General features: G+C 37.5%; 1 protein-coding gene across 7 annotated transcripts in view; it reads left to right on the top strand.

The window, feature by feature from the left end:
* Ppef1 (protein phosphatase with EF-hand domain 1) overlaps nucleotides 1-27245 on the top strand; it is a 153317-nt gene that overhangs the window by 91845 nt on the left and 34227 nt on the right. For all 7 annotated transcript variants that reach the window (XM_087600180.1, XM_087600181.1, NM_001434223.1 and 4 more), the window contains 3 exons: nucleotides 3947-4110; nucleotides 11350-11464; nucleotides 14570-14616. In XM_087600180.1, the coding sequence (XP_087456306.1) occupies nucleotides 3947-4110; nucleotides 11350-11464; nucleotides 14570-14616 (326 nt within the window). The remainder of the gene's footprint in view (nucleotides 1-3946; nucleotides 4111-11349; nucleotides 11465-14569; nucleotides 14617-27245) is intronic.

The raw sequence follows: 27245 nt of genomic DNA on the forward strand, positions 1-27245 counted from the left end.
TTCATTAAATTCTTATTTATTAGTTACAGGCCATAAGGACAATAATCATTAGAAATGTTAAAGCTTAGCTTATACAGGATATACAGTAGTTATTAGAAGAGAATCTCCATTGCTATTTTCATGTTGATAAAAGCCCAGTAGAAGGATAATGCTTTAATATATATTGATTAATATTTCCTATCGGAGGCTGGAGAGATGGCTCAACAGTTAAGAGTACTTGATATTCTTCTAAAGGACCTAGATTAATTTCCTAATCCCTACAGGACAGCTCACAACCATCTGTAACTCCAGAGCCTGGGAATCCAATGAGCTCCTCTTGCCTTTCTGTGCACCAGGCATGTATGTGGTGTAGTATATACACGCAGGCAGACGTCCATGCACATAAACCAAAATTAAAATAAATCAATCTCAAATATTTCATATTGTGCAGTTTTATTAAAGAGTTGGCTTAGAGAATCTTTCCATTAATTTATCACTAAACGTTTAAAGAAATAAAGGTCATTAAGTCTATGGGAGAAAGGGCTATATACTAAGCTTATTGATTCTAAAAGAAGAATATTTTATTTTGTTCTTGAAATAATTAGACTCAAATTATAATTACTGCTGTTGACAGAATTTGTTATTAGCCAGTGGAAAGGAGAGAAGTGGCAACATTTACAAAGGCACTGACAAAGAAAATGGAATCTTTTCTTCAAAAATAACCTTTTTCACGATCTTTGAAAATTAATTTTTGGTTAGCACACAAATAAACAGTTTTCTTTGTTGAGGTAGTTTTTCATTCATGTCTCACAGAGCTATGTTTCTCCAATATATCAGTTAAAAGTATGTAAATAACATAAGTGCATTTTTATAGAGTAAAAATCACAATGGCTAAGAGTTTGGCAGCTGCTTTGCTCCTACTGGATTGTGTAATCTAGCCTTAAAAAGAGAGGGGGTACCTAGTCTTACTGCGACTTGGCATGTCATGTTTGATTGTTATTCATGGGAGGCCTGCCCTTTTCTGAAGAGAAGTGGAAGAGGGTAATGGCTGGGAGTTCGGGGGAGGCGAGATGGGGAGAGGGACTGCAAGGAGAGGAGGAAGGGGAAACTGCAATTGGGATGTAAAATAAATACAGACAAAAACAGTTTGGGGGTCTAGGTCAATGACTCACTTAGCAAATCCTTGTCATATAAGCATGAAGAAATGAGTTCGAATCTCTAGCATTCACAAAAAAATCTGGGCACAGTGGTGTATACTTGCAGTTCCAGGGTTGAATAGGCAAAGAAAGACAGGGTTGAATCCATGAGGCTGTTAGCTAGCCAGCGTTGGGAAATCAGTGACCTCTAGGTTCAGTCAAAAACTGACATAGAAAGCAATTGAGGAAGATACCTTTGGCCTTCTCATGCACCTGCACACTTGTCTATATGTGTACATGTACTGCAATATACATGTCCACACAGAGTTTAGGGATAGGATTCTATTTGTCTACATACTGTGCCCCCACTTTAATGTATAAAATAAGAAAATAACAGTCCTCATCTGCTTATACTGGTACATACTAAGCATTCAGGAAGTCATCTTTGTTGTCATTGTCGTCATCATCATCAACATTATCGTTTCCTTATTAAAAAGGTAGAATTGGGGGCTCAAACTTGGAAGCCTGCTGAATTTTGAAAGATGAAGATAAATTATCCAAAACAAAAAGATAAAGAAGAAATGGTTGTTTAGGGGTAAAATAAACAGTGGGCACAATAAATATAGGCATGCAGATATGTGATTCAGAGATAGTGTTGTAAATTAGAGATATCGTCAGGCATGTTTTATTGTGTTACAGAGCCTAAAGAGAGGATTATACTGAAGGTATTTGCAACAGAAAGTGACTTGCCAAGCTTCTGAGAGCTTGAAAGGGGGCTGCGTGTGTGTGTGTGTGTGTGTGTGTGTGTGTGTGTGTGTGTGTTTGTGTGTGTGTGTCTCCATAATTGGCATATGCAAATCTATATATTCAACTTCATTCCCTTTTCTGATAGCATCTGTGTTTTAAAGTCAAATGCATTTCAAAAGCTCTACAGCCTTTTCTATGAACACTATAGTCATGCCATTAATATGTACATCACCTAAAAACCAAGATCCCTTAGTTCTGATCATATGTGCTTCATGATGACTTTCTTACAGTCTATAACAAAAGCTTTCTGACCGTTAGCTAATACAGAAAAACTGCTGGGTTTTGTGGAGTTCCTGTGAGTGGGGATATCACTTACTTATTTTTCCCTGAGAGTTGCCTGATATTTCAGCTTTCATTTGCAGGAGGGTGATTCCCAGAAGACATTAGGAGAGTTAAGTAGAGCATTTAGGCTCCACTACCTACATGATGAATCTCAAAACAAGTTTAGCAGGATGTTCTGCTTTCCTGGTTTCTAACATAAATTGAATAATTAAATTGTTCTTATATATCAGACTAAAATCAAAGGAAAAATGTCTCTGACCTCACTGAATATGGATTTTGTTATATTTCAGTTTCACTTTTCATAAAACATTATCAACTGTTAGCAAAATATATCCTATACACCACAATTTAGGATATATTTTGTTGTAAATATTATTTCTTAGTTTAGAAAAATTTTACAAATTTACTTCTTCACTGTATTGCTTATCATAATTGATAATGGAAAAATATGTATTCTGTCTACAACTATTAGTACCATATCTTCTACAGGTGACCAACTTTAAATATTCAGAAAAGAGATTTTTGAGAACTTATGAAGATGTTTTAATAAGAAATAAGTGTTGATGAGTTGAAGAGTATTTAATTGTCCTCTTGGTCAGTTATTTCTTACTGTAATAATACTGAAAAGTAGCCACATTATTTCAGTTTCATAGTATTCAAGTGCTTTTTTTCACTATCAAGTCTTCAAATTAGCCAAACATTTCTGATCTTGACATAGTTGATTTGACTGACTTTTAAATCTTGGCTGGAGTTTACTTGTGTGTCTAGAGGTCTGCCAGTTATTAGCTGATCTAGGACATCCTTACCTTGGTTGATCTGCTCTGCTCCATGTAATTAGCCTTTCAGTAGGACAGCCTGGGCTGAGTGGAAATGGCTAGGTTCCAAAACAGAGAGCATGAAATCATATAAGGTCTCTGGAGACCTGGACTTGGAGCTGGTAGATAGCCCTTGGACCACATTGTTCAGGGTAGTATAAGTTATGAGCATAACTCATCTTGAAAGCAAGAGAAAATAGCTAAAATCACATTCCAAGAAGCATGGATTGTCTAGGTTTCTGTCTAGGGACTGTTTCATGGACAACATGGCAAGAAATGACTGTGAGTCTCAGCCTTATTAAATTCCTTTCTAAATGGCCAATGCAGGCAGCCTGTTACTATTCAGAAATATGAGAGAGGCCGGGTTGGGGGGGTGCTTTGATTATTTCTGCCTATGGTTTGCCGTTTACATTTTATCTGCTTTGTTCCTAAGAGGGGGGGGGGGGGGAAATCACATCAGAAACATTGTACATAAAGAGAAACACAAATCAATTAAAGCTAAGTAAAATCCTCTGAAGTATTTAACAAAGGAAAAATTGAATGCTGCAGTTTAATTTTATATAGATCATGAATAGCAGCAGCGGTTTGAAGCAAATACAGTGCTTGGAAGAATCTGATAAGTAAGAGTGGACAAAAGAATTAGTGCTTCAACTCAAGAATATCAAAATACCTCCTCGACCGAGCAGTTTTCATGTGCTTCTTGCTCTCTTCCCCACTGACTATGGTTTCCCTGCTCTGACAGAGCCCAGGTCCAGGAAGGGATACTCGTTACTGGCCTCAGAAACAGTTATTCCTCTTAGTTTTACACGCTATAGGTTGTCATTCATAACAGCACAGTGTCTTACAGGAGCTAGAAATGCAATAGGGTATTGTTAAGCATTAGGACATCGATTCGTCATCTTATACCTCTTTGCCTTTCCCTTTCAGCATTAGTAAGTCGACTTTTTGAAAACACCAGGCTCGAAAGCAAGGACAGAGAGGAATACGTGGGATTGATAGATGTGCCTGACTCCTATGACGGTCCTCGTCTGCAGTTTCCTCTCACGTTTACTGACATCAATTTACTTCTTCAGGCCTTCAAGCAACAGCAGGTAACCTCCAGCAAAGGCTGCTGTCATTATCGTGCGTAGCTAGCAAATGAAGGGATGAAAATGCTGTAGCATGTATTTCCATGGGAACTGTGTCACACTGTGTGACAGTTAGGGCTCACTTTTTTTTGAACCTAGTAAATACATGTCTCCTCGGGTGCACAGTAACTTCCCTTCGATTTGTAAGCCTATATAGCATCTCCCTTGTCGTTTTCTGAGAATAGTTTACAAACTGTAATTCCACCATTTAAAAATGTGTTTCAGTGCTTTTAATGTAGCCCCAAGATTGTACAATTATTAGCGCTAATTGTAGATCATTTTTCATTATCCCCATGTAGTCTTATTCCTTTCTTTACCCTAAGCAGATCCTGTTCTATTTTCCATCTCTGTAGCTTTACCAACTCTAGATATTTCATATAAAGGAAGCTATAGTAGATTGGATCATCTTATTTGGCTTCTTTCACTAAACATAATGTTTCTAATATTTATCTATGCTGAACCCTGTTATTGATACATTGTTTCTTTTTATGGCTGCATAATATTTCATTGTATACCACACATTTGTTTACTGATTTTATCAGCACAGATAAGTGAAATTGTAATACCTTTTGGCTGCTATAGGTAATGCTGCTATGCAAATTCACATTCAAAATTTTTATGGACATGTCCTCATTCACTTGGGTAGGCATACACCTAGGAGAGGAATTCTACAGAGGAATTCTAGGAGCCATACAGTAAACTTTTATGTTTAAATTTTTGAGTAACTGCTAAAGTTCTTCTTGAACAAGCAATTGAACAGTATTACATTTCTACAAGCTATGTATAAAGGTTCTACTTATGCCACTCTTTGAGACTTATTATTTGTTTATGGTTATTACTCTCTTAATGTGTGCAATGTGATATCTATTTTTAGTTTTGACTGACATTTCTCTAATTAATAATGTTTAGTTTCTCTTCATCTATTAGCCATTTGTATGCCTACTTTGGAGAAATATGTACACAGAGTCTTTGTTGGCTTTAAAATCAATTGCCTTTTTATTACTGAGTTGTAAGTATTCTTGCTAGATATAAGCACCTTATCTTTTCATTTTGTACTTTTTTATTTTTTAGATCATAATTTAATTACAACATTCTTCCTTCTCTTTCCTCTAACCAAACCCTCCTCATTCTCCTTCAAAATTTTCACCTCTTTTTCACTAATTGCTGTTACATGTATCTATACATATATATTCCTACATATAACTTTCTCAGTCTATATCATGTGATTTGATTGTATGCACAAAATGGTCACTTTCTTGATAATGTACCCTGATCCACAAGAGTTTTAGAACTTGCTGAAGGCCAATTTAATCTCTCTATATTTTTTGTTGCATGTGCTTTTGTGATCCATTGGCAAAGTCATGACTATGACGATCTCCTTGTACTTTGTTTCTAAGAATTTTATAATTTTGGCTTTTACTATGAACTATTTAGAGGTGACATGTAGCAAGAATGGACACAATTATTTTGTTCCAGGTCTTAGGAAAAAAGTGTTGAGTGCTTGCCTTTGAGTTTCATATTATTTGTAAGTTTTTCCCTTTCTCATATTTAGAGAGGTTTTATTTTTATTTTTTTTATTTATTTTTGGTTCTGAGGTTTTTTTTTTTTTGAGTAGTTTTAACATAAAAGATGCTGGCTGCTGGCTTTGGTGAAATGCTTTTCCTATATCAACTGTAGTGTGTGTGTGTGTGTGTGTGTGTGTGTCATTCTGTTAATGTCTTATAACACATGGATTAATTTTCCCTCTTCATTCACCCTTGTCTTATTGAAATAAATTCATAAATTCCATTTGGACTTAGGGTGTGTGTTTCTTAAGATGCTGTTGTATTTCAATTGCTAACATTTTGTTGAAGACTTTAAAATCTATATTCATAGATATATTGGTTTGTAATTTCTTTTAGTATCTTTTATTTTGACTTTGCTATAAGGCTAATGTGGATTCTTGGAGTGAGTTAGAAAGTATTTCCAATATGTTTATGCAGGATTTAAAGAAGATTGCTAATGCTTCATTAAATGTTCAGTGTGCATCATCAGCAAAGTCACTTGGCTGTGTTTCCCATTCCTCTTCCAAGGTTTATATTTTTTTAGTGATGTGTATAAGTGTTTGCCCTCATATCTGTGTGTGTTTCATGTACATACCTGGTAGGTATGTCATAAAAGTCATAAAAGGATGTGGGATCCCCTTGGAATTATAGGCAATTACAAGACCATCCCACAAGTAGGTTCTGGGAACCAACTTATATCCTCTGCAAAAACAGTAAGTTCTTTTATCTGCTAAAATATTTCTTCGTCCCAAGATCTTGAATTTTCTCTATTAGGAGGCTTTTGATTACTGATCCAATCTCTGTATTTTTTCTGGAATGATTCAGATTTCTACTTCTTCTTGAATAATCTTGGTAATTTATGTGTGTAGTGATACTATTAGAAGTGTGGCCTTGGGCTGGAGAGATGGCTCAGCGGTTAAGAGCACTGACTGCTCTTCCAGAGGTCCTGAGTTCAAATCCCAGTAACCACATGGTAGCTCACAACCATCTGTAATATGATCTGATGCCCTTCTGGTGTGTCTGGAGATAGCTACAGTGTATTCATATACATAAAATAAATAAACCTTTTTAAAAAAAGAAGTGTGAGCTTGATGGAATAGGTGTGGCTTTGTTGGAAGAGGTGTCAATAGCAGGTAGGCTTTGGGGTCTCAGATGCAGAAGCCAGGCCTAGCGTGGTAGTCACTTCCTGCTGCCTGTGAATCCAGATGTAGAACTCTTAGCTTCTTCTTCAGCACCATGTCTACCTGCATGTTGCCATGTTTCCCACCATGATGATAATGGACCTCTGGAACTGTAAGTCAGCCCCAATTAAATGTTGTCCTTCTAAGAGTTGCCGTGGACATGGTATCTCCTCGCAGCAATAGAACTCCAAACTAAGACAATATGGTTTTAGAAATGCATTCATTTCATCAAACTTATCTAATGTATTGCTATACAATTGTTACAGTATTTTTATACCCTTTCGAAATATCTTGAATGTTGATAGTAGTTTCTAACTTTTATTCTGAGTTTGTTTCTCGCTACATCTACTCTTGTTCTCTCTCTCTCTCTCTCTCTCTCTCTCTCTCTCTCTCTCTCTCTCTTTCTCTCTCTCCTCCCTCTCTTTTCCTTGCCACAGTTAATAAATATTAATAATAAATAATAATAAGTACTTTTGTTTTTAGTTTGTTGATTGTTTTAATGAACCAATGTTTGTTGATTATCTGTTTTTGTTCTTTAAATGTCATTTATCTCTACCATAGTCCTTATTTTCTCCCAACTGCTAACTTTGAGTTCAGTTCGTTCTTTTTTGAGTGCATTTATTTTTATTTATATCATTTATATGTGTATTACACCGAAGGAGACTGGGATAGGGCATGAGGACATTGGATTCACAGAAACTGAAATTGTGAATGATCGTGGGCCATCATCTAGGTACTGGGAACCAAACCTGAGGCATCTGTAAGAGCAACTTATGTTCTTGACTGATGAGCCATCCAGCCCATGTTAAAGCATTTTTATGTTAATGATTTAAGAGCCCTTTTAAAATGAAGCTATATATTCCTTCCTGAGCATGGTTTTGCTATAGCCCATAAGTTTTGGTATATTGTGCTTTCATTCCCCGATTTTTTTAATTTTTTTTCTCCATTGGTAAGGGTTGTATAATTTTCACATATTTATAGATTTTCCATGTTTGCTACTGTTTTCTAGTTTCTTTTCCATTCTGATCAGAGAATCTACTCTGCTTGGTCTTAATCTTTTAAGATATTCTGAGGCTTATTTTATGGCCTAGCATCTAGTATATCCTGGAGAATGTTCTATGTGTACTTAAGGAAAATGTATAGTATTCTTTTGCTGGGTGAAATGTTTCATAGATGTCTGATAAGTCACATTATGAACAGTTTTGAAACATCTGTTCCTAGAGCTTGTTTTCAGTTAATGTTTTAACAGAAATTTCCCTAAATACAAGAAGACAAAAGCAAGCCAGAAAGGAAAGGGAAAAGAAAATTAAGTAAAATACATTTTGTTTGATTTTTCAATATTCCTCTGGGAAGACTGGGCCTTGGCATTCCCTACACCACCCTTTTCTTGGACATCATCCCAAATTCTCACCCTCAGATTAGGACACTAGAAGGCATGCCCCAGAAATACAAATGAACTAGAAGTTGTAGATTGGCTTTGTAGGAACTTGAATCATCTAAGTTTTGAAAATGATTTGCGAACAACATAACCAGTTAGAACTGGTTATGAGGGTATGAGCTACGTGAAGCAAAACAATTGCAATAGACTGTAGAGTATTTAGATAATTACATCATTAGGTTCAGAGTTAAAAGAAACATGGTTGGTGTGTTCGAGTACATAAAATACGCAACATGGAATCAAGGAATCATTATAAAGATGTTTGACAATTTTGGCTGTATAAATGCAGAAATTTATATTAAGAGAATAATCAAGGTTAAGCACAGTATAGAATGCATTCTTACTTGTAAAAAACAAGTAAAATATATGTACACATATATTTAAAGTTGAAATAAAATTCATATAAAATTGATCATTTTAATTACTTCAACATATCTTGTGATTTGGTGGGTTGTGGTGGTTTGAGAATGACCTCCATAGGCTCATATATAGGGATACTTGGTCTCTTAGTTTTGAAATTGTTTTGGGGAGATTAAGGAGTGTGTCTTGATTAAATGATGTGTGTCACTGGGGGGTGGGCCTTGAGACTTAAAAAGACACTCTCTCCCCCTAGTTCTTCTGGGTTGAGGAAATGTGAATATTCAGTCTCTCAGCACCATGCCTGTCTGCCTGTTGCTATCTCCCCGCCATGACAGTCTCATACTCTAACCCTCTAGAACCAGAATCCCCAGATTAAATGCTTTGTCTTTCTTTTTTAGATTTATTTTTTTATGTGTATGAGTACACTATCTGTCTGTCTTCGGACACACCAGAAGAAGACATCAGATTCCATTACAGATGGTTGTGAGCCACCATGTGGTTGCTGGGATTTGAACTCAGGATCTCTAGAAAAGCAGTCAGTGCTCTTAACTGCTGAGCCATCTCTCCAGCCCCCTAAATGCTTTTTCTTATAGATTGCCTTAGTTGTGTTTTTGTCATAGAAATAGGAAAGTAACTAGGATATTATTTTGATATATTAAAATGTTATACAACCCTTACCATGATTTAGTTCTAGATCTTTAAAAAAATATTTTTCAATATTAGGGATTGAACACACAGCCTTGTGTAAACCTGGCAAGGCCTCTTATTGCCAAATGTTTCTGTCATCTTATGATGAAACTTCACACTTTTTCCTCCAACCCCCAGCTCCTGACACTCACAAATTTACTTTCTGTTTCTATAGATTATCTAATCTGAATATTTCATATTAATGGAACATGTGCAGCCTTTGGTGTTTAGCTTTTTTCACTTGAAATAATGCTTTCCATGTTGTTGGGTTTATCCATGTTGTTGTACACCAGTGATTTATTCCTATTTTTAGATAAGTGTGTAGCTATTTTGCATGTATAATATCACATTTATTTAATGGATTAAACATTTATACCTACATTTGAATATTAATGCATGGTTATATTAAGTTTTATTTGTTTTTCAAGATAGGGATTCTTTGTGTAGCCTTGTCTGTACTGGAATTGGCTCTGAGACCAGGCTGGCCTGGAATTCACTGAGTTCACCTGTCTCTGCGTCCTAAGTGCTAGGATTAAAGGAGTATGCCACCATGCCTGGCTGGTTATATTAATTTTATATGCTCATAATCAAAGAATATTAGGGAAAAGATACTCAAAACATTATCAACATTAGTTGTCTCTAGGGGGCCGAGATTAGGAAACAAAAGTCTTGAAAAAGGGGGAAATAAATCAGTTTCTATTATTTTACCCCTTTTTAATGATATTTTTTTTGTTTCAGCCAAAAGAATATGTCATTTGTGTATTTAAAAACTATTTGAGCCAGACATGGTGGCACATACAACTATTTTAAATATTTAATATTTTGGTCATACATATAATTATAATCCTGATGAGATATAGATATTTAAGTACTAACATTAACAAACAGCCAATCTTAAGGTTATTCAAGAAAACTATTCACATTAATTAAATATACTGTTAAAACTGATACATCTCAGTATATGAAACACTTCAATATACAATCATATTAAAATGATTGAGACATTTTGTTTTTTTCTACCAAGTCTTTGAAATTCAGAGTGAATTTTGTTCTTGCAGCACATCTCAATTCTATCTAGCCTCCATTTCAAGTACTCTGCTGTCTCGTATTGCAAATGAGCACCATCTTGGACATCCCGGTTCTAAGTCAGCCTGATCCTTAAAGCTATGTTGTATCAGTTGGGTTTCTGTGATAATCCCATACTTGTTAATGTTTTCTTTCTGGGGTTTATGTTTAGAAAGTTTCTTAATTTAAAAATGAGAGAAGAGATGCATTGGACTTTTTTAAAGTTTAAGGGAGAAAACAGAATAAATCTGAAGGCAACAATGGCCTCATCCGTGCTGTAACTGGAGGAGAGGTGAGGTAGTCATCAATAGGGGTGATGCAAGTATTCTGAGTTTGGAATCTTTTCACTATGTCTTTCTGTCCTGAGCATTCAGTACACCAGATTCTAGAGCCAGACTTAGGAGGCTCTGGAGCCTGTGTGGCTCCCATGTGAGGTCTCTGAGCTCAACAACACCCACTTTCAGTTGCAAGTAGCAGGGCATCTCAACAAAAAGCTACTCCTTGTCCACAGACTTTTCTGGTTCCTTCCTTGCTTTGCTTCCTCCTCCCCCCTCTTTTAAATGATTCTTCTTGTTTTGCTTTTATCTGAACATTTTCTTTGGACAATTGATGTCCCCAAACTCCATACCATTACACCTGGTGGGTTCTAAGGACCGAGAATAATCAGAAATATTGTAAGCAAATGGATAATGTCAAAGAAGAAGACAAGTCTAAAGAATTTTAGGAACCACTCATTCATTTCATTGCAAATATCTCCTGAGGATTTTTTTATGTACTACACATTAAGAATAATCTATTTAAGAATAATTTAAAGATTATCCTGAAATATAGCAACCTAAAGTGAGTACATTTGTTTCATTTTTCCAGTTTCTGACATGGTCATGCCTTTCTAGTTCATTATCTTCATCCCCTCTGCTTGCTCTCACAGACACTTCATGCTCACTATGTCTTAGAGGTGCTATTTGAAGCCAGGAAAATCCTGAAGCAGATGCCGAATTTCACTCGCATACAAACCTTTCCCGCCAAAGAAATAACAATCTGTGGTAAGTTTTCAGAAGAGAGTTGTCACATTAATATTTAGGAGCCTCTTGGTCCTGTATCATCTGCCTAACTTGAAAACTATGTAAATTGGATTGTGTTGAGGGGAAAATGTTAATATAGAATTATCTATCATGATAATACTGTTCCCCATCTTGTCTTTGTTTTGCATGCCAGCTGGCAGGAATTAATTATGTGAGAAATTAAAGAACTCTTGTAGCTTTTTCTAAAGGCAGCTAGCATTTTAATATGGAGAGCCACTGATGGGGAGAATAAGTGTTCTTTGGCCTCTGACTGGCTCTCATCATCTCTATTTCATGGCGCTTTTCTCCAGGTGGGCCTCTGTGTGCCTGCCACTTGTACTGGAAAGAGAAACACCCAAGGCGGGTGGAGATTAAATTCTTTTCTGCCCTTGGCTGCTGCCTTAGATTTTCCAACTGGTCTTTGCAGCTTTTAAAGGAGTGGGAATGTCCCCAAAATCTGTTTCTTGTTCTTCTAAATAATAAGATTTGAGATTTTGTTATCTTATAGGCCAGCCTGGCAGGATATTGCTTCTAGAAACAGTACACATTGAAATTCATCACAGTTGGTGCTCAGCATGCTTACAATGTCTGGGAGTGGGGTGCATGGAAGGAACAGCAATTCCCTAACTTCTAATTAAGCCTTTAGGTTACAAAACAGTGGTTGTTATTTTCCAAATCAGTTTTTAGCCCACGTTCTCTTACTCTGGCAGGTAGAAGTGGATTTGACAATCTAATTAAACCCTTTCCATTCCCAGCATCTCATAGTGGTGACAGGGACTTGATCTAGCAGTGCATATCTCATGACATTGGGCTGACTCAGGTTTTTTTGAAGAGTCTCTAATGGTTTAATTTCAACTGAATCAGGCCACCAGATTACTCTAGACAATAATATACCTTAGCATAAGGACCTTTTATTCAAAGCTACAGCAGGCTTTGCTTTTGATGGAAATAAAGAACACTGGGTCATAAGGCTCAGGAAACCATGCCAACCTGTGAAGCCTCCAAAGCCAGGGGCTAGGTTTTCTACCCACGTGTACATTAACAGTCAAAAACAGATGTTAGGATCTGCATCTCTATTAGCCCCCCAGTTGCTATTGCAGATCTATCTGCATTGAGGTTACAGATGTGTACTGCTGCACCCTAAAAGAAGAAATGAATTAGAGGACATGGCAGTCCTAGAATTCTACAATATGAGAACTGAAAAATCCTTACTGAGATGTTCTGGTCCTTTTAATAAGAGCTAAGGTTTTATTTTTTTCTGCATGCTAAGGATCAAACCCAGGGGCTTGCCCCTACTATGCAAGCACTCTATTATTGAACTATATTCAAAGCCCCCATATCTTCCTCTTATGGATAAAATAGAGGTTCAGAGAAAAATACATAATGTTGCTAATGCATTTCTACATGGTACGCTGTACCCTGGCTTACTCAGCCAGACAATAATAGGGTTGCATTAAAAATGAGGTCTTCTATATTTCAGATTAGGGAGGGTGCCATCTTTGCACTTGTCTGTACAGAATAGACAGATTCATTCAAGGCACCCTACATTTGGGACATTTATTTCCAGATATTTTTCTCCACATAGCCCCTTTGGTAAAGAGAAAAGCCAATATGCTGAAGCAATATTTTAGCATGCCAGCTATTCTAATCTTTCATATTCACACTTTTTGTACATGTGGTAATGGAAGTCGTGGTGGTTGTGATGGTGGTGGTGGTGTGTGTGTGAAGATGTCTGCATGTATGTAGAGAATATCAGTAATGGATGTCTTTCTCCATTGCTGTCCACTTTACTTTGTGAGACAGGGTCTCTCACTAAACCTAGAGCTCACTGATTGGCAAGGATGGACGCCAGTGATCCTGTCTCTGTTGCCTTCAGTATTGAGGGTACAGATGGGGATCAGTGGATCTTGTTTTTTACATGGTTGATAAAGATCTGAGCAAAGGTTTTCTTGAATAGCAAACACTTTAATTACTGAATCATCTCCATGGCTAGTATACTTATATTTTTAATAGGTAAATCACTCTGAAGAAAATTAAGAAAGCAAACTAATTGGCAAGATATATTAAATATTTATTTTTTAATTTTTGGAGTGAGCCATTTAAGTATCCACTAACATCAATATGCCCTTTATCTTATTTTTAATATTCTGGCAATTTTATAAAAAGTGTTAGTGATATAGGACTTGTTATTTCTAATGTAATTTGTTTATGGGATTCAAGATAAACTGAGAAAAAAGTATTCTTAAATTAAATTATATGGTAATTAAGTTGAATACAAATTTTGAGCAGAATAAAAGATAAACATTTTACCTAAAAATATTTATCCAAATAGAAATTTTGAATATTCATATGGTCATTTATTTTTTCATTAATGAGTCTTATATTTAATAGCTTCCGTTAGTTGACTTTTGGTTTTTTTCCTCATAGCCATCTCATCAAAAAGTATCTCAACTATCTTGTTATGATTTTAAACCTTTAAAATTAGAAGTAAAATAAAGCAAACCCAACAAATGAATGGCTTTGGATTTAGTGATTAAATGCATGCATTGAATGCCTAGTTGCCTAGATACTATGGTAGGTCCTTGGAGAGTCAATGCTTCCTGGGATAGCTATTTTTGCTGCTCTCCTGGGCATTAAGATGTAGACACTACAGAGGAAATGTCTTGAGATGAGAGGATGTTAGGTTTGAATTCTAGCTCACATTTTGGTGGCAGGGTGATTGCATATGTTTTTTAATTATTCTGAGTCTCATTTGAAATAGAAGAATGAAAACAATGCTACTCAATGAGTGGTTGTAAAGGATTGAAGAAAAAAATTAAATGTAAAATTCTTAGTATAGAGCTTAACTCACAATAAATAAATGCCTAGATCAAACGCTTCCAGTTGCTGTACCCACCCCTTGTGTACCATGGGAGGGAAAGAAAGAGTCCAGGGAAGCAAAATGCATTTTGAATTAGTATCATGAACATAAAGTGGAAATCCTAAGCACATGAGCATACCTAAGGTACTTGAGATTTAAAATTCTATAACAAAATAAGCATTGCATCTTGGTTCCTACTGACTACTGAGTTTTCATTTATGTTTCAGGTGATTTGCATGGGAAACTGGATGATCTTATGTTAATTTTCTATAAGGTAAATGCTTGTTTTCCTAACTATTTGTGCTTTTGTTGGGTGAGGGCAGTCCTAGAGCAGATAACAATATTAGTTTTGTACACATCTATACACACAAATATAAATGTGATATGACAGTTTTTATCTTAGAAGCTCAATGATTTATAGAAACACATCTATTATTTTCCAGCACATCTCATAAGAATTGGTTTTTTTTTAAATGTAATTAGATTCTTTGTTCAACACAGGCTATCTGTATATCAGTTAGAATGTGTGCACGCCTGTCTTCATTACGTCATAAAGGTTGAGATGGCACAGCATGAAGAGGAATGTGGTCTGTTTTATTTTGCTTGGAAATTAATGTGTTCTATAATGAGTTTTCCCTTTTATCACACGCTAATTGGTGTGAAAGGAGATTGCTTTAATAAACGTCTACCTTGCTCTAGCAGCTCAGAGCTCAGCTACTCTGCCAGTGCTTCATCTTTTGCACAAAACAGCATGGCTGGCACGGACTTGATCTGTGTCTCTTTGACTGGATTCATTTTTCTCTCTGAGCCAACAGTTGCTACGTGAATGTTTGCTTCTAGAAGGATGACATCTAGAAAACTGATTCTGGGGTCCTCGTGCTGTCATTTAACACTGGTCTTCTACACGTCTCTTTTGATTAATGCATTTATTGTCCATCTATCAAACATACTCATGACTAGCAAAAATTAACCACAATTTGTTTTCCAGCTTCAATATTATCTTGGGCTTCCACTCCATACATTGTCTTATGGATTGAGTGATATAATTATCCAAGAACATTTTTAATTTTTACTACTTACTCTATTTTTATTTAAAGAGTTTTCTCAATGATATTCTTCCTCCCCCTATTTCTTCAAGATCCTTTCCATGTCTCTAGCAACACATCTTCAAGTGCTCATGTTCTTTCTCTCTCTGTCTCTGTCTCTCTGTCTGTCTCTGTCTGTCTCTGTCTCTGTCTCTCTGTCTCTGTCTCTGTCTCTCTCTCTCTCTCTCTCTCTCTCTCTCTCTCTCTCATTCAAAAGCATTTTAAGGATCTACATTATGACAGAAATGTAAGGTTTTGTTTCATTTATCCGTAATGGCAACTTGGAAGAAAATGGGATGGGCCAAGTTAGAAGGAAGTCATTTTGGAGGGGATTTGAATGACACTTCAAGCAGCCTAACCAAGGTCCAGAGCTAGGGAATGTGTTCGGAGGAAGTTGGAAGCTCCCCAGGCAGTTGGTTGGTATAAGAATTCCAGACATGCCTTACTGGTAGGGAGCTGAGGGAGTTAGTAAAGAGAACTTCTATATACAGCCATAGGAGTCAAGCTAGAGAAGGAAGAGAAGATAGTATGGGAAGAATTGGAGGATTGAAGGATTAGAACGTACACTAGGGTCAGGGAGTAGCTGGCGATATGAGAGTCTGAGATAGAATCCGGAAGGTAAACTACAAGGATGAGTAAAAGAGTATCAGCAACAGGGAGTGCAAGTACAAGGAAAATGTATGTGTTGGATGAGTTGACCCTTGGACCTAGAGCTAAGGAGCTGAGAAAGACATTTTGTCAGATGTCCTCGGTCTGAAAGGAGGAAGGCCAAGTGTCAGACCTCCCACTACCCTGTCCCTGAAGTGTTTATTCTTGCAGGAATAGATTCCTTTCTTCCAGAGTAGTGACACAGGAGTCAGGGGTCACCAGCATCCTCATGGGAGGTCTACATTTGTGGAGAGAATTCTTTCTCGATGAGGTTAAGTAGAGGGAGTTTACTTATCACGACATGGGGATTCCTCTGGCCAAGTTGGAAAGGCGTGGGAGAAGAAGGGTGGAATGCTTAAATGAAGTCTCAAGTTGTCCAATGAGATATATTTGTACAGCTTACCACACTGAATGTTCAAAATTCCAGTCCTGCCATTGGTGAGAATGGAATATGGACCAAAGTAGTACCAAAACAGTTTGGTAAGTCTTTACCTAGAGACTGTGGAAAACACTTGAAAAGGAAAGTGGCTGAAAAAGTTAAATGGGGACAGTGGTCACTACACTCCAAGCGATTTGGAAACGAAACCTTTTTAAGGAGGAGCTAAAGATACTAAGGTATGATCAGAGATTGAGTCCTGGAGTAGAGGGATCAGGACAGAGTATTCTGACACAGTTCTTTAATTGCACTGGCAAAGTGACATGGAACATGTAAAACTGGAAGGTGCTAATGTAAAGACTGAACAGGAGGAGGTGGGCGGTAGGCAGCATCATAAAAAGAACTAAAGGTGAAAATAGAGCATTGAATGGAAACTAGAAACATCTCAAGAGTTCTCCAGTGACGTTATTCAGGGCCCTGCAGTAAAGAGAAGGAAGCTACCCTGGCAGGGGCTGGGGTAGAAGGAAGTAAGGGGAATATTTGAGAGTAGTGTATAAGTGCAATGGGTTCGATTTGACCACATTCAAGGTGAGAAAGTAACACACATGCAGATTGGGCATGGAAAAAACCATTCACATCACTTGCATGACTTAATGGGGGGGGGTTGAGGGAAGGACCATTGAAGATGGCAAGATTTCACTTTGAGAAACCGTACAACATGAGGGTTGCATTAATAAAGTTGTACTTATTGGCTGCTGAGTGACTTAGGTACCTTCAGGGACAAACTCCTGTCTTAATGCATTTTCAAAGTGTCCTTTCCTTTCTGAAACTGAAACCTTTGTGGACAGTAAGCATACCCAGATGCTTTCCTTCTAGCTATCATTATAATGCAGTGGAACATGCCCCAAAGTGTCCTGATCCACCATTTTAACCTTTTAAATGCATGCTTCATGACCCTGAGCTGAGCATGCTCAAACATACGTCTATTGTCTTCCCGTCTTAAGGTGGACATGCTCAGATATATACTTCCTGATTGAGTGTTCCCAGGGACATGCCCACCCTTAACGAGCTTTCCTATGTAAAACCCGTATGCTACTTTCATTGGAAGAAGATGCTGCTTGGGGAACAAAACAACTCTGGTGATCCCTTACCTACTGCCAGGGGAAAAGACTTTCCTCACTTTCATTTCTTGCCATGCTTCTTTTGGTTTCATGATTACCAAGCTGTGAACCTACTGTGCTCAGTTACTTACTGTGTCTGGGATTCGTGCTAAATGGGTAGATTTTAGGAATGAGTGCCAACACACACACACACACACACACACACACACATATATGCATATATATATATATATATATATATATATATATATATGAGTGGCTGTGTGAGATGATAGGTTTTCTGGGGTTGCTTTCTTTGTCTTTGTATGCATCCTGTAACACCATGTTATATATCTGCAATGTACACAATAACCTTTACTTTTAAAAGGAAAACAAGAATAACTATGATAAGACAGTGAAGGTAGGTCATGAATATCATTAGTATTTTCAGCAATGACACAAGAAAAAGTGCTGAAACCACACCACACCAAACACACTCACACACACACACACACACACACACACACACACACACACACACACACAGGATCTTGCTATATAACCCAGGCTCTGCCCTCAAGTCCAGGCTTTCCTAATACCCAGGATATTTCTCCTTTATTATCCTCCCTAGGGCTGAGGTTAGAAGTATGACTCACAATGCCCAGCTTATACCAGTACCAGCACCAGCACCAGCACCAGCACCAGCACCAGCACCAGCACCAGCACCAGCACCAGCACCAGCACCAGCACCAGCACCAGCACCACACTGAGACAGGATCTCATTATGTTGCACTGTTTGGCTTGGAACTCACTATATAGACTAGGCTTGTCATACACTCACAGCCATCCATGCCCCTGCCTCTGTCTCCTTAGTGCGATAACTAAAATCACGTGCCACCATGCCAGGCCTCACATTATTTTAAAGGAATTTGTACTAACTGAATTTTTGTTTAGTAATTCAGTTATTTATCTACTTTATATCTTGATCACAGCTTCTCCTCCCTCTGCTCCTCCCAGTCCCTCCCTCTCACTTTACCTCTCCTCCTCCTCTTCTCCTCAGAAAGAGGGAGGACTCCCAGGCATACCAACCTGCCTTGGCGCATCTTCTATTAAGTCTGGACAAGGCAGTCCACATAGGGGAAAGGGATCTAAAGGCAGGCAATGGAGTCAGAGACAGCCCTGCTCCTGGTTTAGGAGTCCCACACGAATACCCAGAAGCACAACTGTTACATATATGCAGAGGGCCTACCTCTATCCCATGCGTGCTCTTTGATTGGCACTTCAGACTCTGAGTCAGCACGGGTCCAGATCAGTTGGTTTGGTTGGTTTTCTTATGGTGTCCTTGACTTTTCTGCCTCTTCCGATCTCTGTTTCCCGTCTTCCACACGATTCCCCTAACTCTGCCTAATGTTTGGTTGTGAGTCTCTGCCTCAGTTTCCATCAGGTACTGGGTGAAGGCTTTCTGATAAAAGTTATGCTAGGCTAGTGTCTACAAGTATAGCAGAATATCATTAATAGTGTCAGGGGTGAGCTCCCTCTCATGGTATGGGTATTAGGCTGGGCCAATTATTTGTTGGCCCTTCCCTCAAAGTTTGCTCCGTCTTTTATCCCTGCATATCTTACAGACAGGACAAATTGTGGGCCTAAGGTTTTGTGGCTGGTTTACTGTCCCAATCCCTTCATTGGAAGTCTTGTCTTGTCACACGAGATGTTCAGTTTAGGTTCCATATCCCTCCTTGCTAGGAGTCTTAGCTAGGGTCACCCTCAGAGATTCCTGGGAGTTTCCGTTGTCCTAGGATTTTAGCTCGGCTCAAAGATTCTCCTGCCATCCTCCACAATCCAGTTGTTTCTCCCAATACTCCCTCCCATCACCCTATCTCTCTGTTTCCATCCCCACCCCCTCTCCTATCTGGTCCCCTCCCTCCATCCACCCCTCATGTCTAATCTATTGCCCTGTCTCAGTGATATTTAAAGATCCTCCCTTAGGGCCTCCTTGTTACTTATCTTCTTTGGCTCTGTAGTTTGTAACATGATTATGTTATACTTTATGACTAATATACACTTAGAAGTGAGTATATACCATATTTGTCTTTCTGGGTCTAGGTTACAACATTCAGGACGATCTCTTCCTGTTTCCCCCATTTACCTGCTAATTTCATGATGTCATTGTTTTGAATGACCCAGTAGTACCCCCATTGTGTAAATTCTCCTTATCCATTTTTTGGTTGAGGGGCATCTAGGTTGTTTCTAGTTTTTGGCTATTTTGATTAAAGCTGCTATGAACATAGTTGAGCAAATGCCCTTGTGGTCTGGTGGAGCGTCTTTTGGGTATATGTCCAGAAATAGTATAGCTGGCTCCTTAGAATGATTCCCAATTTTCTGAGAAACCACCAGATTGATTTCCAGAGTGGTTGCACACGCTTGCACTCCTACCAGCAGTGGAGGCTGTCGCTTGAGCTTGTATCTAACGATTCTGACTGATATAAGATGGACTCTCAGAGTTGTTTTGATTTCCATCTCTCTTGTGACTAAGGATTTTGAGCATTTCTAAGTGCTTCTCACACATTTAAGATTCCTCTGTTGAGAATTCTCTGTTTAGCTCTGCACTCCATTTTGAACTGGGTTATTTAGTTTGTTGATGTCTAATTTTTTGAGTTCTTTATATATTTTGGATATCAGCCCTCTGTCGGGTATAGGTTTGGTGAGGATATTTTCCTAATTTGTAGGCTGCCATTTAATCCCATTGACAGTGTCCTTTGCCTAACAGAAGCTTTTCCGTTTTATGGGGTCCCATTTATTAATTGTTGATCTTAGTGTCTGTACCTGTGTTACTCTGCTCAGGATGTTGTTTCTTGTACCAATACCTTCAAGGCTATTCCCCACTTTTTCTTCTATTAGATTTAGTGTATCTGGTTTAATGTTGAAGTTTTTCATTTACTTGGACTTGTGTTTTATGCAGACTGATAAATATGAATCTGTCTGTATTCTTCTACACACAGACATCTAATTAGACCAGCAACATTTGTTGAAGATTCTTTCTTTTTTTTCCATTGTGTAGTTTGGACTTCTTCATAAAAAAACCAGTTTCCATAGGTATGTAGATTTACTTCTGGGTCTTCTATTTGATTCCATTGATCAACCTCTCTGTTTTAATGCCAGTTCCATGCAGTTGTTTTTATTACTATCGCTCTATAGTTCACCCTGAAATCAGGGATGGCGATACCTCATGAAGTTCTTTTATTATACAGGATTGTTTTAGCTATCCTAGGATTTTTGCTTTTTCATATGAAGGTGAGTATTATTCTTTCAAGGTCTGTAAAGAATTGTGTTGCAATTTTTATGGGAATTGCATTAAATCAGTAAATTGCTTTTGGTAAGATGACTATTTTCACTATGATAATCCTACTGGTCCTCGAGCATGGGAGATCTTTGTATCTTCTAAAATCTTCAATTTCTTTCTTCAAAGATCTGAAATTGTCAGATGGGTCTTTTACTTGCTTGGCTAGAGTTATTCCAAGATGTTTTATATTATTTGTGGGTATTGTGAAGGCTGTTATTTCTTTGATTTCTTTCTCATTCTGTTTATTATTTGTATATTGGAGCGCTATTTTCTTTTTGAGTTAATTTTGTATCCACCTAATTTACTGAAGGTGTTTGTCAGCTGTAGAAGTTCTCTGGTAGAGTTTTGGGGGTCATTTACATATACCTATCATATCATATGCAAATACAATACTTTGACTTCTTCCTTTTCAATTTGTATCCCTTTGACCACTTTATTGCTGTACCTGAACCTTCAAGTACTATATTAAATAGACATAGAGCAAGTAGACAGCCTTGTCTTGTCCTTAATTTTTGTGGAATTCATTTAATTTTCTTCCCATTTAATTTGATGTTGGCTCTCAGTCTGCTTTATAGCTACTTTATTGTGTTTAGATATGTGCCTAATATCCCTGAACTCTCCAAGACTATATCTTGAATGGGCATTGGATTTTGTCAAAGGCTTTTTCAGCATCTAATGAGATGATCATGTTTTTTTTTTTTGTTCCAGTTTCTTTATGTGGTGGATTACATTAATGGATTTTCTTATGTTGAACCATCCCTGCATCCCTGGGATGAAACCTACTTGATTATGGTGGATGATGTTTTTGTTGTGTTCTTGGGTTTGGTTTGTGAGTATTTTATTGAATATTTTTGCATCAATGTTCATAGGGGAAATTGGTTCTTTCTTTGAGTCTTTGTGTGGTTTATCAGGATGACTATGGCCTTGCAAAATGAATTTAGCAATGTTCTTTCTGTTTGTATTTTGTAGAATAACTTGAGAAGTATTAGTATTAGCTCTTCTTTGAAAATGTAATAGAATTTTCCACTAAACCATCTGTTCCTAGGCTTTTCTTGGTTGGGAAGCTTTAATGACAACCTCTATTTCCTTAGATTGTTATCGGTCTATTTAGATTGTTTTCCTGATCTTGATTTATTTAGTTTAAATTTCCCATTTTTGTGGAGTGCATGCTTATGAAGTAAGATTTAATGATTCCTAGAATTTCTTCGGTGTCTGTTGTTATGTCCTCCATTTTCATTTCTGATTTTTAAAATTAGGATATTCTTTCTGTGTGCCTTTTAGTTTGGCTGAGGGTATGTCTTGTTGATTTTCTCAAAGAACCACCTCTTGGTTTTGTTGATTTTTCATATCATTCTCTTTGTTTCTAATTGGTTGATTTTAGCCCTGAATTTGATTATTTCCTACCTTGTATTGCTCTTGAGTATGTTTGCTTCTATTTGGTCTAAAGCTTTGAGGTGAGCTGTCACATTGCTAGTCTGAGATCTCTCAAACTTCTTTATGAAGGCACTCCTTAGTTCTATTAACTTTCCTCTTAGCACTGCTTTCATTGTATCCTATAAGTTTGGGTATGTTCTGCCTTCATTTTCATTAAACTCTAGAAGGTCTTAAATTGAATTAATATTCTGTTCTCAATCAATGCAGCAGCAGCTCACTGAGTCCCAGCCCAGTGCAGGTCAGTGATTCACTTCAGCTCAAGGACAAGAGCTATGAGTTGAGTCATGTTGGTGGGAACCTTGATCTTCAAAGCTTGTTTAGAACTAGCTTAGTAGTCATAGTTTGTTTAATTATTATGGTTTAATGGAAACAAAATTTGAATTTTGGGGGAGCAGTTTGGCCAACTGTATCTTGTTGGAAATTAAAAAAAATTAAAGCTAGATATGCCCAACACATGTCTTTTTTCCATTAATTAATTTATTTATTCACTTTACGTCCTGATTAAAGCTCCCTATCCCTCTTCTCCTCCAAATCCCACCCTATGAATCCCACCACACCCTGGGACATCTAGTCCCAGCATGACTAAGCACCTCCTCTCCCACTGAGGCCCAACCAGGCTGTCCAGGTAGGGAAAGGGGATCCAATAGTAGGCAACAGAGTCAGAGATAGTCTCTGTTCCCATTGTTAGGGAACCCACACAAAGACCAAGCTGCCCATCTGCTATAAATGTGAGGGAGCATGGCTAGGTCCAGACCCTGCACACTCTTTGGTTGGTGCTTCAGTTTCTGTGAGTCCCAGTGGTCCCAGGCTACTTGACTCTGTTTTTTGTAAGTCTTCTTTTGGAGTCCTGGACCCCTCTGGGCTGTTCAATTCTATCCCCAGTATTTATGTCCTAACTACAGCTAATATTTTCTTCTCCCTCAACCTTAAAACAACCAGAAGCTTTTCCTTCACAAAAATTTCTTATTCACCTCTCAGTTGGCATTTTGTTATATACTTTCTTTCTTATCGGTTCCTCTTTATAATATGAGCAGGACTATATGCCCAAGCTTGGCCCAGGTCAACCACATCTGAGAGGCAGTACCATCACTGATATTCCTAATTGTTTTACTTGTCTTTTCCAAATGGTAGGTTTGACTCAGAACTTGTTTTATAGTACAGGGAATTGAACCTAGGGCCTCCCACGTGTTAAGCAGGCACTTTACCTCTGAGCTATATCCTCAATCCTTTGTTTTGTTTTGTATAAGAACTTTGAGACAGGGTCTTAATAAAATGCTCAGGTAAGCAGTAGACATGCTCCAGAGCCTAGGTATTCATGGAACTTGTGATGCTAGCTTCATCCCCTTGAGAAGTAGTATTACAGGGTGAAGTATTATAACTAATCATACCCAAAATGACTCTTTCGGCTAATTTGTTCACCTAGTAAGCTTTTTATTTGGTCTCTGTGTCCTAAAGACATAATTACCATGTAAAAACTAGAGCAACCTACAAAGATCTACTATGGGGATCATTCATTCCATATATATTTAATGTCATCTATGAATGAGATAATATGCTAAAACTTAGCAGTATGATATGACTCAGAGGAAATTATTGCCCTGACAGATACAGTTTACTGGGAAGTTTGATTGATAAAACGTTTGATTTTTGTGCTGGGATCAGTTCCTAGCACAGGGATGAAAGTGGGTAACACAATGAAGAAAAGATATTTGAGAAAATATGTATTATGATTGGAATTTGGAGCTTTAAGGGAACTTACTGGTGGGACACCAATTTCATTGAAGACTTTATGGATGGAGAGACTAGGCTTTTGTGTCTCAGACAAGATCTTTTTATGAAACCAAGTTTGAACTCCAACTTGCAGCAGTTCTCCCTCAACTTCCCAAATGCTAGCATTCCAGGTATGTGGCATCATGCCTGATTTCATCATCATCATCACCATCATCATCATTATTATTATTATCATTATTATTATTTTATCATGAGACAGGCTCACTATATAGCCAAGGCTAGCCTTGAACTCAAGACCTTTATCCTTTCAGATTCTTGGTACTCTTGAGATTTCAAAAATGACTACAATGCCTAGGTTAGGGGACGGTAGTTTTGACAAACCTTTTAAGGATATTTGATAATTTAATAAGGGCCCAAATCGTGAAGGACCATGTTGAAGGGCGAGGCAGATTCTGTTACATAGTTCTCTGTGATAGACTGCAATAAATTTGGGGTTTCAGAGCAATGGTTGCTTTTGAGGAATTGTTGCTAGTTTTTTGTTTGTTTAGTATTTGGCCATCCTTAATTTTTGTCATTTAGTACATTAACTCTGATATACTTTCAGCCCACTCAAACCCATCTGGCTTGGGAATTTTTTTCCCCTTTAGGTACCACACTCTTAACCACAACAGACCTTTGCTAAAAGGGCACCTCCACTTTATATGTCTTCAAATGTAATTTTATCATCAAGTGAAGCAATTTACATATCATTAGTTAGGTCCTGTTTTTAGATTTTATTTTCTGAAAAGGTTACCTCTAATCAGCTACTTTTGCTTAATTGGAGTGACCAATTTGAAATACTTCATTTAGAGCCTCAGCCTTGCCAACATTACAAGACATTTTTCTTCATTGATTGGAAAGCCTGAAATTGTAGATCGAGTATTAGTGAATGAGTTTGTTAAACTGGCACTGAGAGTGGTGCTCCTGCAGCTGAAAAGGAGTTGGTCATGGACACAAAGCAGCTAATTAACTTGTAACCCTGTGGGTATCATCCTGATGCTGTCCACTGGGATCTGTGCTGTCTCATTTTCCTTTTCTTCCTTCCTTCCCCTCATTGCTCCACCTAAGCCCATGCCCATAACTTTCCCACAGTGAAGATAATCTAATCCTGCATTCCACATCACTGGGATACTTCATGCTGCCACTGGGATACAGCTATTTCTTTTTTTGAGGAGAGTACGTCTTCAAAACAGAGGCTGTAAAAATGAAAGTTGTGACATAATTGGAATTGAAGTCCAGACGTTATTGTTTGATATTCCTTGGGAAATGTCCAGAGATGTTGAAATAAATTTCAGATGTCTATTATAAATGCTTCAATAGGAACTAGGTGAGAATATAGGAAAATGTCTCACTTTTGTGTGTGTCTAGTCAATTATGTTATGCACTTTTGTTTTAAATCCCTTGCAGAGCATCAGAGTGCTTTTCAGAATTGTCGTTACCCTGCATTTTCTGTAATTTTTGGCTTAATATCCATGCCATAAATGAAGTGTTGCTTATTAACTGCAGTGCAAATCTGAGTTTGCCAGAGCTGAGTGAAGAATTTTTACTTTTCTGAAAGGAACTGAGAGAGATCTAAGTAGCAGGACCCTAAAGAGCCTAGAGACTCATGCCACAGGAGACTTACTTGCCTTATTATTTAATGACTAAAATGTGTTCTAACTTAGATTATGCAAAATAATTTGACTAATCCTAAACCGGCAAGCCAGATATATATCCAAATAAGTCTTGCCTGGCTTTGAAGTCATAGCCTTCAAATACTTAACACTAAGAAGAGGTCAGTATACACTTAAGATTTCTTTTCTTTTTAGATTGTGGGGGTGGGCTGAGGGAGTGGCTGTATGTCTGCATATGTCTGTGTGTGGTGCATGCATGCATGCCTGCATGAGCACTCCTGCTGGCATATATGGAGGCTAGAGGTTGACAGTAGTGTCTGTCTTTATTACCTTCCACATGGTAGTTTGAGACGAGGTCTTACAAAGTGTCTTATACTTACTATTTTAGTGTCTCTGTCTCCTAGTGTTTAGTCTGGTTGTGGCATACCCTTACCACCACATCAATCTTTAATGGGTGTTTGGGAATTTAAACTCAGAACCTCATGCTTGCCTAACAACTACCTTACTCATGGAGCCTTCTCCTCAGCCCTCATGTAAAACATGAAGCTTTAATTTTTTTTCTTGGATTCACTGCTTACCAAGACTCCAGCTGTTAATTTCTAAGAATTTTAATCCATGGAACAAAAATTTTTCTAATCATATTTTACTATTTATTTCAAATCTTATTGGATTTTGATATAAGAAAAATGTCCTATGAGATATTTTTCAGTTTGAATGTATTAAAGATTTCTTGTGGACCAAGTATAAAGTTAATTTTTTTCAAAGGTGGCATAGACATCTGAAAAATTAATGATATTGTATTTATAAAAATTTCCTTATATCTATTATTTATATTGAAGTATAAATATATAAAATATAGAGAGAGATACATTCATACACATAAAATAAAATAAATCTGTAAATCTTTTTAAAGTGTGGAAAGAGATGACTTACTCATGTGGCATGAGGTAGAGCATCTCATTTCCTTCCTAAACTCATAGGCCTCTCCACATGGCTAGCTGAACATTTTTAAAGCAATAATCAACATGGATATTCACTACCTTTGCAGTTTTATTTATTGTTTTAATATTTATTTATTTAATGCATAGGAGCACACTGCAGCTGTCTTCAGACACACCAGAAGAGGGCACAATTACAGATGGTTGTGAGCCACCATGTGGTTGCTGGGAATTGGACTCAGGACCTCTGGAAGAGCAGTCAGTGCTCTTAACTGCTGAGCCATTTCTCTAGTCCCACCTTTGTAGTTTTAAACAATTTATTCTTATACTTGGGATTAGAATATGAAGCAAATACCTCTTCTTTGGATATTGATTACAAGTTCATAAAATGTATATTCTTTATGAAGTGCTTTTTAGCATGTTATAATGAAATGGTCTGATGCTGTTAAATGTCTTAAATTTTTCCTGTTGTGAGGGATCATGCCCAAGCCTTCTCCATACTAGGCAAGTATTCTTCCACCAGGGGATATCACTAGTATCCTCTCTTTTTGAGACAGTGTCATGCGATGTTGCTCAGGATGGCTTTGAACTTGCTCTGT

This window comes from Rattus norvegicus, chromosome X (genome assembly GCF_021556685.1).
Source record: "Rattus norvegicus strain SHRSP/BbbUtx chromosome X, alternate assembly SHRSP_T2T, whole genome shotgun sequence".
Taxonomy (NCBI): Eukaryota; Metazoa; Chordata; class Mammalia; order Rodentia; family Muridae; genus Rattus; species Rattus norvegicus.